The following is a 13,580-nucleotide window of genomic DNA, read 5'->3' as shown; positions in this document are numbered from 1 at the left end:
ACATTAGTAGGTGGATACTGCAAGTAAGTCACATTCTGAAGAATTTCCTTGACATTAAAGTTGTGACAAAATTTATGCACCAATCTATCAGTGAATATATGTAATAACTCGAACATCAAGAAATCATGTTACCTTTTTCTAACATGAACACTGTCTGGGTGAATTTGTTCACATTCTTCTGCAGGAAGTCAACGTTGAGCTGATCAAACCTGGTGGCAGTCCATTCATCTTGGAGCTTAGACCATTCATCCGTGGATTCCCATAGGATACGTCGTAACTGCAAGTCACGTTCTATCTCGGACAAGTCGGACAGCACCTGCTGTGCGTTCATGTCAGTGTCGCGATGATCAGCCAACAAGTATTCCCTAGGAAATAAAAAATATGGCGATGAATGTTGAGAATACGCATTTACAGCGTAGTGCTGCGGCTGTCTTTCCTGCAAAGCCCGGTCCATGCAGATGTGCAAGGTTTAAGGGGATTTTTTTCATGGTTACATTCTTGTGCCTGACCATTACATTTTTAGATGCTGACAATAACTCATAACTCATTTATGTAATCAGTTGTTGTTCTTCATCTGGAGTCATCTTGTTTAGCTGTCAGACTGACATAACACCGATACATACAAGTACAGTATCAAAATAAATATCGACAGGTTGGCATGTAGCTAGTGTACTTGTCATTGACAACACCTCTTTGATCATGACACTTTAAGGAGTCATATTGCATGCCTAAGCTACAAATGATATCGACATGATCTTCTATAATCAGGACACTTTAAAGGACATAGGCTGCTTTTATGAACTCTATTTCACCTTACACTCTGGTAGCTTTGATGGTTCAAAGGATTTAAACTCTAAATTCAGCTGCAAAAAAACCCCCAAATTTTGCACCGGACATGAGTTACAGTGACATCCCAGCAGAGGGAAAATTCAGTAACCAAGGTTTGCTGTTACACAGTATGCACTCAAACTGGTGGATTCATACCATAGACCCTTGAGAAAAAACCCATACCAATGAAAATAACACGACTAAGCGTCATGTCGGAGTCGTAATCACAGCCGATTGCTGTCTTCTAAAAGAATGGTTTAAATGCAGGTTCACTGCATTTTATCTTGAGAGAAGATTTCATCGTTTGACTTACTCTGAGAATCCTCTCATCTTAGACTGATTGGATATGGAGCTGCCAAATCTATCCTGGTAACTGGCATAGCTTCTTGCTTTCACAGACACATTACTGACGTCGTCACCAATCAATTTGAGGTTCTCCGTGGCGACCACCGGCAGTGTGTGTTGACTGAGCAGCACCGGCGCCCTCACTCTGCTCTTGATCTCGACGAGTTCAAGTCTCAGCTTGTCGATGTGGTTGTTCAGGTCATCGCTGTACTTGCGTATGTTGTCATCTTTCTTGGCTTCGCAGTACAGGATCAATGACTGTGTGTTAAAAAGTCAAAACATCATGTCACCTCTGCATATTGACTTGTTTTTTCTATACAAATGTTCAGGTGATACTCATTTAAAGGCATACACAAACACGTAATTATTCATCGAAGGTATTGTTGCCATTTCAAAAAATGATAATTGTTTAAAAAAAAGGCATCTGAGTGTAAAAAGGCAAGACTTAACCTGTTTATTAAAATATTCAGAATAGAATACACTTTACATTAAACATGCAAAAAAGACTGAAAGTTGATTAAGTCTGGAACAAAAACTGCAAAACGGTTTTATGAAAAGAAAAGGGACTTAAAAGAACAATTTTCTCATTAAAACTATGATATTGAAGAAAGTCCGTGTTTGGTCACCAATTATAGATATGAAGTATGTCATGGAGGAGATAGATTGAAGTCAATGATTCAAAGAACTGCAAATTTTGTTCGTATCATTGCATACTGCTCAACATTGCAAAACGTTGAAGATTTACGCAGCAATATGTGAAGTGACCGAGGACATGCATAATAAACACAAAATACAATACCTTCAGATGTTGAAAACTAGGCATCAGAGTCTGATACATGGCAAGCTCTTCAGGTTGAATTGGAACGTCGAAATCTCTGGAAATTGTGAACAATTTGTTGACAACATTGAATTCTTTCTCCAACGCCGGTAGCTCGGCGTCCATTCTGCCCAGGAAAGACAGGTGATCCACAAACTCCTCTACAGACTCTGGGGCATGGTCTAGTTTCTTAGAGGCACTCTGAAAGGCAAGATACAAAAGTAATGTAGGGACAAACAAAATACAGAAGACAGAACGCATGTATTTTGTTTTAAATAATTGCTACATCTGCAAGGGTTCATCAAATGATCTTCGAATTCTTTCGGCCAATTTAGAGATTTGTTGAATTTCACTGCATCAGCCCTATGCAAATACATTCAATATATAAAATTTTCCCACATTTCAGATTGCTGTCTTTGGTCAGTTTTGTATCCATTTATCTTAGAAGACATACTGATCTAGTGCTTGCACAATAAGATAAGCCATATGGACTTGATATTGTATTGTGTCTTCCCCAAAAGTCGTACAAATGTTCTCATTTACAATAAAACAATGGCATGATGAACTTAAAAGGAAGCGGATCTTTGTTTGTCACAGGAAACAAACAACACTGATTTAAATTCACAATCATGCCACCTCAGTTCAGACACAATGACATCACTGTCAGACACAATGACATCACTGACCTTGATGACAACCAACAGGTCTTCATTCCTCTTGTTAACTATGACAGGCATTCTCCTGTTGACGGCGGAGATGATTTCCTTGGGATAGGGCAGGCACGCATCCCGGTAACCCTGAGAGAAAACGTGTATCATTCCGCTTCTTTTGGAAGTCTCCATATGTTGCATTTCCTTGATCTGGCAAATGGAAATGAGAAAACATCAGAAGAAGAGTCATTTCTTTCCTTCTGTAGAATTCAGGTCTGAGATACATACAATTTGCAGGCAGTTACCACTGAATGAATCATCACAAAAGCCTCATTCTGGTTATGCCATACCATGATAGGTGCAGATTTCCAACATTTATAGACTGCACGAAAACACGAGTATTTTCTTGAGGGGGACTATGACATCTTAAGTCAAGGACAATTTAATATATAATAATAGTACTGCTCTCGATGCCCGACACCTAAAGGGCGATTCAATGGTAACTTGTTGATGACATAGCTGGCCGTAAAGTAATCATATGACAGAAAGTGAACTGAAACTATTTTCAACTTGACAGGTTCAACTTCGGGATTTAAAAATGATCAAATTACATGCTTTACAAAGGAAATCAGGTTTTTAGAAATTTATGTATAAATAATTTGCTATTAAAATCGCATAACAGTGATTCAAATATATCAATGAGCTGTTTGATAATGAGAATTATTCTCTTCTTTTAACAGATTTTCATCTAACATGGATATATATAAGCATATGACTGTCATTTGCAAATAAACCCAAACATTTGGAGGGACAAGTACGTAAAAGAGGGATGTAATAAAAACATTATAGCTCAAACAAGGGACTATGTACCCCTGAGACAGCAGATCATCTGTCCTCCTGACATCAGACAAATGGTCACCTGCCCTCAGGCACATAGTCCCATGTTTGGGCGATAATGTATAATACATACCTGTTGAGAGTGTGTTGATAAGACATGGTGGAATTCCTCCGTAGTCCATTCTCTTTTGTCCATGGATACATCCACATTCACTCTCCTTGCTCTGTCCACCATCACGGAAAAGGGATCAAAGTTCTGTACCACAGAATACGAAAGATGAATTTATCAATGTGAAATACACATACATACTGAAAATTGCAATGAACCCAATGGAGAGCCAACACTTTACAGTTGCTGATGCAATGTATGTGAGATCAGTATACCTTGGTTTGTCATTTTTGTATTAAAATGTTTAATAACATCACTTTATATAACAATTTTATATCACTAAGCGGTTGATTGCCAAAGCTTTTGGGGACAGATGTTTGGACTCTCAAACTTTTTGAATTTCAAGTGTCTGTAAATACTGGATAATCTGCTTCTCTAGTTCCAAATTTTGCACCGTGACCCTCATTTTCATTCTTGATTTTTTGAAAGGGGATGATTTAAAGTGTTCTTGCAGAATGTTTGAGTGAAAATTTAAGTCGTTCAATTTTAGAGGCAAGTACAACTTAAACCATTCTCTTTCATAACCAGGCATAAAATTCAGGGGTCACCATGCAAAATTTGGTGCTACAGAAGCAAATAACTCAAGACTATGATATTTGAAATTAAAATGGCTGCTATTCCTATGTGAAACCTAAAACTAATTTTTCATTTTCAAAAAAATAATACAATAATCTTGATTTGCTAAGGGGCCGTCGATAATAAAAGCAGACGCACAAGAAACGTAATTCCTTCGTTTTACTTGAAACCCCTCCCTCCCCCTCAAAACGAAAGTTCTTATGCGAAATCAACTTCGTATTATGATGCCGTTTCTGACAAACCCACACGCAAATCTCTGATCCATACGCCCATGAAAATACCGGAAGTGCACATTAATTAATAAACCTCCACTTTACGCATTTCACTTTTAAGATACAGAACATTTTAGTGTATTTCGCACATAGGAAAATGTTTCACGTACATATTTCACTTGAAAAAAGCATACAAGTTTTTATTTCACATTTATGTCTTTTCATTGTCTTTTCTCTGCAAAGTCGCACTTCGAAAACAATATACGAAAATCCATATGCGATTTTGACGCACACAAAACGAAATGAGCTTTTACCCCCTCCCCCCCTAAACGAAAGAATTACGTTTGTCGTGCGTCAGCTTTTATTATCGACGGCCCCTAAATAAGTTTCAAAACTAGTCTACACAAACAGCATACCTGCAAAGTATTCTTTACTTAAAACTTTGAGTTCAAGTATCTGTTCCCCTGGTGCATTCATCTAAAATATACTCTGTATACAAGAAATTTTAGACCACTGTTATGGAGACTTACCTTGGCATACTCGGTGACATCTTTGATATTTTCCATGAGTTTTTCCCTGACTTGAGAGACCATGGTTTGATATTCCGGATCATCACCGAACACCAATTCAACATCAGGCCATGGTCTCCTGTTGGCCAGTCTTTCCAACTCCTCTTCCTCATCCACTGATAACTTCAGCTCGTAGCTCGGTGTCGCCCAAAACATGGACAGCTGGGGCTCTCGCTGGAGACCTCCAACTTGACCTGTGAGGTTGGCAGTTTGTACAAAACATATCAGGGCACGCTTGCTTCTTCTCAATATTGGTGGTGTCATTTATCAGGATTTTAATCAATCTAGAAACTACCACAACAGTGAAATAAATATTGGCAAATATCTGCTACTGGTAATTTATGGTAATGTTCCCCTTTAAACTTTCAAAGTCCGACTGGAACTTCCCTGTGGAGTTGGTCAGCATAGATAGTATCAATTGTACTGTGTCAACAAAACATGGTGCTGATCGCATATGCAACAGCAATGAGCCCCAGCAGTGAGAAATGGAGTGCTGCTCTTTGAACAGTTTTGAGAAAATACACCTTTGACATTATTTTCAAATAACTACCAGATAATGGCGGCCATTTTGGACTAGCATATAACGACAGTCCTGAGGTCCTTTTTGTTAATTTACTGACTAATTTGCAGAAGGGACACCAGAATTTTCCTTTATTGTCAACCTGCTGACAATATTAACTCCAAGTGGGTTGGTATAGTTTGCAAATCTCATCATTAAATGGTCATTGACCCACACATAGCTCAATATTATTCAACACACTTGGGCTGGATACAACCCAAAGAAGAGAGATAATGTGTTTGATTTAAAGGTATGCATTGCATTCTAGAATTTGCAAATACATATCCGGTACATTTTCATCACCTTATCAATATCTGAATACAACAGCAACAAGGAAAACTTACCAACTGTGTGTTCAAATCCAGCAATTATGCCCTGGATTCTTGACAAGAAATCACCTTCCGATGGTGAGAGTTTCACTTCAACTTTGGACACAACAAGCTGAGGGGTTTCTGCGGAGCGTGGTCTGAACATGGGAAGAAAATCACACGTGTAAGGAAAAGGATATACAATGCTTATACAATTCAGAATAACAATGGTATCTGGCTGCTATGCCTTCACAACCACTGTGACTGCCCCGATGCAAGATACTTACATTCACACACTGGTACAAGCCGAGAGTCAGTATGGCAGTCCATGGTATGGAACAACCAATTGCTTTTTCTCTTGGACCATTACATTTACAATTCTACTTCACACCACAGCGTGACAGATTACAACTTGATGTTCATCACCCTAGACATGCATGTCCCCAAAAGCTCACCTCTCTGGGTATGCTAATCCTCTGGGAGTTTTTTCCCCCACATTTTCTGCCAAAAATCTGTTGGCAGTGTCGTCCTTGCCCGCATCACTATCTTCACTCTCACTTTCACTTTCGCTTTCTGAGAGGGGGAAAATAAATATGCAAAAAAGATGTTAACAAAATTTATGGAGGGAAAAAAGGCAAAGATCAAACAACAAGAACATCGATTGGATGGTGAATATGCTTGTACATCAAATCATTTGATCTATTTTGATGATACAGGAATCAGCTAGCGTGAGGAAATCTCTGTGATCTAATCTCCTGGCCCATTTTTTTTTCTTTTTGGTCAGACTGACAAGTTTCATGATGTGCTCATCTGATAGAAGGATATACATTGCGATAAACTTGTACAGTATTGAATGTATGCATGATGATCAGGATACTGCAAGACCATTACGTGTAGGGATAATATCACGGAAAGTGTATCCCCTTTCATGGTTGAGAAAACCGTTTATGAGATACTGCATTACCGTGCAAAGATCAATGGCAGTGGGTCAATTTGTCTGACATTCGGCTTAAAAAATGAAAACACAGCATCAGTGACTGTTCTGACCTGATGAACTGGAAAGTGGTTCCTGGCCATGGAATGACACGGTTTTCTTTCTCTTTGTCATTTGACTGCCGTCGTCCAGACTGAAAGATTCTCTGCTGAAGACAGACTCGGGTACACTGGCCACGCTTTGACTGGCCAGCTTGGACAGAACACTGAGAAAAAAAGACAAGTTTCATATCATAACAAAAATTGTAAGACTTGAAAAATTGAAAGATTGCATACAATTATGTCCTTAGAAACAGTTTCAAAACAGTTTCAAAACTTGGCTAATTCTGTCATTTTGCAAAATATTATCTTTTGATCTATAATATTAAGAGTGCCAAGCAGTTTTGTGCTCTGAGTGAGCCATTATATGAATAAACTGAACAACGAAATCAAAGAACATACAAGATAGCATTCACCAAATGAGCTCAGATTCATCGCTAGTTTGAAATACAAACCTGTTAGTAGATAAAATATGCATTTCTCACAAACACAAAAGCTTACAAACGTGCATGTCTCTACACTACAAAGACCAGTGACATTGAGTATTAAACACAAAGTAAATTTTCACAATGTAAAACCACAGAAAACATTTTAAACTGTCCCCGAACAACTTTTATTTTTTGACTACTAAGGCAATGACATACTGACAAAGTACATTGTACTGGACACATAATGCACATAATTATACATGGTGAATGTTCTGTCCCACGGCTCCCGACGTTCATGTTGTGCATGCACGGTATATGTATGTGGTACATTTCAGTGCTGAAATATGAATCCATCTGATACAGTATCTCCCCTCTCCAGCAAGACAGCCCTCAATGACAGCCAGAGAAAGATCATACATGGTTTGACCTTGAAGGTGGAGAAATGTGCTTCTTCATAAGACGTGATCACATGATAAAAAAATTTATTTCACGGCTGTATAAATGCTATCCACATTACAGACATACCGGAACAAGCTACACTAGTTACAATTGTTGAGAGTAATGAAGAAAACATCACAACACCAGATATTAGCAATTTTCACCCAAATGTTAAGGCATTAGCAATGAACACACACACACTAGACACTCGGCAGAGCCACGGTCACTCCACATGAGTGGTGAAGATAAGGCACCACAGAACTCATCATACAAACCTTGGACCAGACATAACCTGTACAGCTTTGGATTGCGGATGCAGTGATTTGGAACGCCTTTGGTAGCCATTGTAAGGATGTGTGCAGAGTAACAAAGTGATGAAAGCAGTTAATACTAGCTCAAAAAAAGAATGACGTCTTAGTTTTTTTGGTAAAGAAGCATGCAAATGAAGACACTTTCTATCAGCATTGTTGCTTGCAAAAAGTAGTTCCGTTGTTGGTGTACTGAGTCAAGCATGCACAAGAACAGTATCCAGCTTTTTTAAAAAGAGGTATATTTTATCAAAAAGTTGATGAAGATGGCAATTATACATTTAGTGTCTTATGTGAACTTTGGTGTGAGGATGTACACTATCGGTGTCAAAATCTCAGCATGCATTATAGACAGACATATTTGCTATCCTGGCATGAAAGAAATATTCAAACATGGTAGGTAAAAGATGTGAGCAGAGTAATGAAGAAAAAAGCCAAAAATGTCCTGGTCGAATCCTTCTCAGTCTAGGATATTATTTCAAATATACTTTTTCAACATATCACCACATTTTCATTACGTTTATGATTTACTGCAGTTGTATCTGTAAGTCAAATCCACATCTAACATGATATATATGCTCTTATACCAGTAATACACGTATGCATTAGAAAATTATGAAATATAAAAAATACTGAAAAAAAAAATTTCCATACCTGGAACTTCTGGAGTGAGAGTGTTCTGATGCAAAATGCAAGGAGCTTGGAGCTCTTGAAAGTGGCGGGACGTCTAAAACTAACTGCAATTCAAATACCGATTCAGGAGGCATTTCCACAGCCTCCATTTCCTTGATCTCTCGGAGTACCTATGGGAAAGAGATGGTTTGAATATGATGAGCAACTGACGGATTAAGTAAGAATGCACTTTGGGGACAGTCATTTGGACTCACAAATTTTTAAAATACTTTTTTTGGTCTACCAGGACCACTTGTGGGGATTCATTTCGAAGCTCATGAAGTAAGTAAAGTTGTCAATGACTTGTTTTTTTGAAAATTGAAAATTGAATTTTTCCCTATTGAGTTAACACAGGGAGATGACAGTCATTTTGAATTTCAAATGTGGGTAATTTTTAGGTAATTTGATTTTCTCTAGTACCAAATTTTGCAGGGGGGGGGCCCTCGTTTCTTATTTATGATTTCGGAAGAGGACGGTTTTAAGTTTCCTGGGAAGAAAGTCTGGACAAAAGTTGAAATGTTTCACTTTTGAGACACCTCAACTAGACAGTAATACAAAAACTACAAACAAAAGATTCTTATCACTTGGTTTTTCACTGTTGGAAATGACATTCTCTGAGTCAACTTTGAGAGACGAACTTTTTCCAAGGGAGGCCAAATCAATGCTAAGACAGTCCTTCAATATGGAGGGACTGTGGTAAAACATGTTCATTTGTAGCAGACTATACAAATAGTTTGGCCATTTAGATGCACACAGTATTACATACAACAAAGTGATTCAACTCAAATTACAAAACTTTACCCTCATGTCCTACATACAGTGGCACCTACTGGTGTTATAAGATACAAAAGAATCCATGATCGAAAATGTGAAACAACTTACTTCATCTGCATCGAGAATTTTAGGTCCCGTATCCTCCTCTGGCTTGTCAAAGTCAAACTTGGGAATGACCTTCTCAGGCTCTTTGTTTTTCTTTCCTCTGGAATGTGAGTGACCGGTGGATGGACGACTGCCATCTTCACTATCTTCCGGGACGTATCCTCTTCTGAAGACTAGCATCAACAAGATAGGAATGTCACTTTATGATCTGTCGACAAAGTTTTTCTAGCATCCCTACATGGGAAAACTAGCAGCACGTCACATTCCATATAAATGTTGACGACAAAGATTACTCAAAATTTCCCTAATTGTACACCCTGCATCCTTGTGTTGTACTTCACAATAACAACAACAATATCACTTAAAACATAGCATGTTCTTTTTCATGTCCAGAAACATAATTTTTCCATACAAACATCATCTTTCATATAAACTCACTTGCTCTAACTAGGCATCGTAAACCTACACAAAAACATTCATTTTAGGTTACACTCTGCCATATTGCCCTTATATTACTAACAATTCCGACAGCATTATCCAAATACATGAAAACCTACATGCTTGTCTCTTGGGTCTTCTGAACTCTTCATCTTCACTGTCACTATCACTGCTGCTGGCGTCGTATTCCATGTGTTTTCCGTGGGCAATGGAGCCGTCAAAGAATTCCAGCAGGTGTCTGACAGCGGTCTTTGTGAGTCTGTGCAGGAGGTCCAGAATAATGTAGTCGGCTGTTCTCAGGAAAGCAGACAACCTAGAAAGGATGGCTCTCCACTCAGCTATCTGAGTATAGGATGGGCCTTCTCCTGAAAAAAAAGAAAAAGACAAAATTAGTGACCTTGAACTCAATATCAAGGATCGCGTATAGAAATTGGTACAGGCAAGTTAATATGATGAGAAATGTAAGAAATGTAAGGTAAGGAATCACAATTTTTGTATGAACCTGAGAGACGATCTCTCGTTGTCAAAATGTAAGCCTTAAGGTCCCTTTTCAGTGTTCTCCCCAGGATCAAGCCAAAGCATAGCGGCTAATTTGCATAATCATTTGCATATTCATTAATTTGCATTTGCATATGTATATAAGCATGCACATGCACCCACACATACTTGTACACTCAGAACAAAATGCAATGGTAACACACAAGTATGCAGTTTGAACATCATGGAAACTCTTTATTACACTTAAATAAATCACCACAGTATTGTAATTACAATTAGAATTAATAAAACAGAAGATTCAAACAGTAACAGCAAGTTCAGATTGAAAGCAAGAAATGGTTCGTCTGTTTGGAGTTTCATTAATACATATATTGCAAATAAAATTGTCAAAAATTGCCAACGAAGAGGAAAATTCACAAGTTTAAGCTTTACACCATTCAAATGTAATTAATTTTATATCGGTTTTGAACGACAAACACCACCAATAATTTTTCATCACGGGGATCGATTTCAACCACCGCCCCCCCCCCCCCTCTCTCTCTCTCTCTGCGTAACTACATACCACTGCCACTGAACATCGTCGTTCGATTATTGATTTTATAAATCTCACAAAGATGATTACAAGAAATGAACTAAGTATGACTAGAATCACTCGAAAATCAGGTATAAATCTTTTAGAGAACGTGTCAGAGTGGAACCGCACGTGACGCCACGATCAATGTCAACAGGTTATAAACATTGCGGCCAAGATGGCCGCCGCCATATTGGAATGCAATGTGAACGCGATCGTGATCGTACTCGGTCCAAAGAACGATCATCGTTGTAAAATCACAATCAACCTCACCAGTCAACTGCTTCTCTTGTTTCTTTTGCGGCCCATTTCGTTGATCAAAGCATTGGAGTGTGATCAAAGGCCCTGCTAGTGCTAACTCTGTGAATACTTGTCGCCGATGTATGTACCGACCCACCGACTGTAAAGGTCTTTGTTGGTCGTAATAGGCTACTAGTAGTTGTAGAATGAAAACTTGTGAACAACCCAGCCGATTCTTCTATTGTTTTAACGTTCCTCTCAACACTTCCGGACAACTTATCTGATGCATACCATACTTCACACCTTCCACTCTTTCACCACGTTGAAAGTTGCAGTGAGCGCTAATGTGTAGACAATGCATGCAACAGCTGGTATCTACGCAAAGCGTCCGGACGGCCAACGGTGTGTGAACTAAAGGATGGCGGGAATATTTTAAAGCGTAGCGGGGAGAATCAAAGCGTAGCGGGGAGAGGCTAAAGCGTAGCGGGACCGCTACGCTAAAATGGCCTGGGGAGAACACTGCTTTTGAAAAAAGTGAGCCAAAAGAGCAAAATGTACAGTCAATACAACCATGGATTCATGTAAATACTTTGGCACATTATTGCAAGAAGTTCAATACCATGGCATACTATGATTTTGGTTGTCTTAGCCTTGCAATGCAGGATAGCCTGACTAGAATGATCTCACCCCCCCACACCCCCACCCCCCTGAATGAAGACCTCTAGTTATGCTATGTTGAGCCAATAGACATCTGCCCATCGGCCAAGAATGCCAAGGATATGTAACAATGTACTCTTCATTCCATGACTATCAGTAATTGAAAACTGCTTATTCCTCAGGATGATATCTGTAGGCAATAGTCTGCTATGAGGATGGCAGTACTGTTTTGGAATGTGAAAACAAGTATTCAGCAAACAAATCCTACAGTGGACTGTATTGGTACAAACATATGCTCAATGGTATATATAAGACTCACTCCTTTTCTCTCCCGGTTTCAGTTTTGTCTTGTCAGCACTTTTCTTCTTCACCACCGGAGTGCCAGACCTGATGCCGTGTGTGATCCCCTCCATCTCGGCCACCCTCTGAAACCAAAAGTCATTGAAAAGAATGTTTTGGTTGGTCATACAAAAGATTCAGCTGCTAAACTATTCCCATTGACTGCAGAAAATCTTACTTATTACTATATAATTCCAATTTGAAGTCCTTTCTTTGATAACAGTTATACCCTATCTTTTGAAAATTGTACTTGATTGTTTTTTGGCGCGAGTTTTCTTTTTCAGCTGTATCACGATAGGGGTTGCATACCTTTAAATTCTTCAACATGCACGAGTACAGGCTGGTACAAGAAAATTTCGAAAAATTCCAGGCTTATAGAAACTGACATTGCAGGGTTTAAATATCTTAAACTCTGAGAGAAGACTGATGGACTTACAGCACATGACTCCCAAGTCAGCTTGACAGCTTTCCCACGGAGCTTGTTGAGCTGTGCCAAGGCTGTATCACACTGCTGGGCTTGCGTTGAGCAGAAGTCGTCCAGGGTCAGAGTGGTGTACTTGTCAATCTTGATCAGAGAGATGGCTTTCTCACCAGTGCCGACGCCAGTCAGACTGCTGGATGCGGTCTCACACATCCCCCGGATGTAGAGCAAACACCTCTGCAGGATCTCATTGGCGGCAAACAGCTGCTTTGTCATGACAGTTCTGTGAATATCACATGATAATGATGATAGAATGAGATACTAGAGATGGTACATGTATCACACATGAAGAGCACCATGAAGTCACACTGTATTCTCTCCTACATGGAGGGCACTATGCAAACCAGATCCTACTGACGATGATGATTACAGGACACATATGTCTAAGGAAGCACACATGTGAACAAAAATGAAAAATTGGAATGTTGCCAATATCTATTTAAGGACCTATTTCTCATGTAGGCAATTGAAAATATTTCAGCTTGACTATAAAAGAAGGCAGATCCCATTCTAGTGCTTCCACAAGCAACTTCTAAAACACAGTCAACCTTCATGTTCTTGTTTAGATTTGTTGCCTTTCCTTTTTTCTGATACTTGATAAAAGACTGTAGTCAAGATATGCATGTCCAGTACAAATAAAATTTGCTAACATGTAAAGCAGTATACTAGTTGGATTTTTGGCACATTGTGGATTAAGTTTAGTGCTATACAAATGCGCATTCACACAGT

General features: G+C 38.9%; 1 protein-coding gene across 1 annotated transcript in view; it reads right to left on the bottom strand.

Moving 5' to 3' along the window:
- LOC139149628 (dynein axonemal heavy chain 6-like) overlaps window positions 1-13,580 on the bottom strand; it is a 90,638-nt gene that overhangs the window by 66,200 nt on the left and 10,858 nt on the right. Inside the window, 15 exon segments of the mRNA XM_070721464.1 lie at window positions 133-365; window positions 1,142-1,431; window positions 1,973-2,191; window positions 2,677-2,850; window positions 3,611-3,733; window positions 4,965-5,197; window positions 5,907-6,028; window positions 6,326-6,443; window positions 6,918-7,069; window positions 8,044-8,100; window positions 8,731-8,879; window positions 9,631-9,800; window positions 10,185-10,430; window positions 12,351-12,456; window positions 12,807-13,074. Of these exon segments, the coding sequence (XP_070577565.1) occupies window positions 133-365; window positions 1,142-1,431; window positions 1,973-2,191; window positions 2,677-2,850; window positions 3,611-3,733; window positions 4,965-5,197; window positions 5,907-6,028; window positions 6,326-6,443; window positions 6,918-7,069; window positions 8,044-8,100; window positions 8,731-8,879; window positions 9,631-9,800; window positions 10,185-10,430; window positions 12,351-12,456; window positions 12,807-13,074 (2,660 nt within the window).

Source organism: Ptychodera flava, chromosome 14 (assembly GCF_041260155.1).
Source record: "Ptychodera flava strain L36383 chromosome 14, AS_Pfla_20210202, whole genome shotgun sequence".
Classification (NCBI taxonomy): Eukaryota; Metazoa; Hemichordata; class Enteropneusta; family Ptychoderidae; genus Ptychodera; species Ptychodera flava.
Note: the sequence above shows the minus strand (reverse complement) of the source record. Positions and strands in the feature narration are given on the sequence as shown.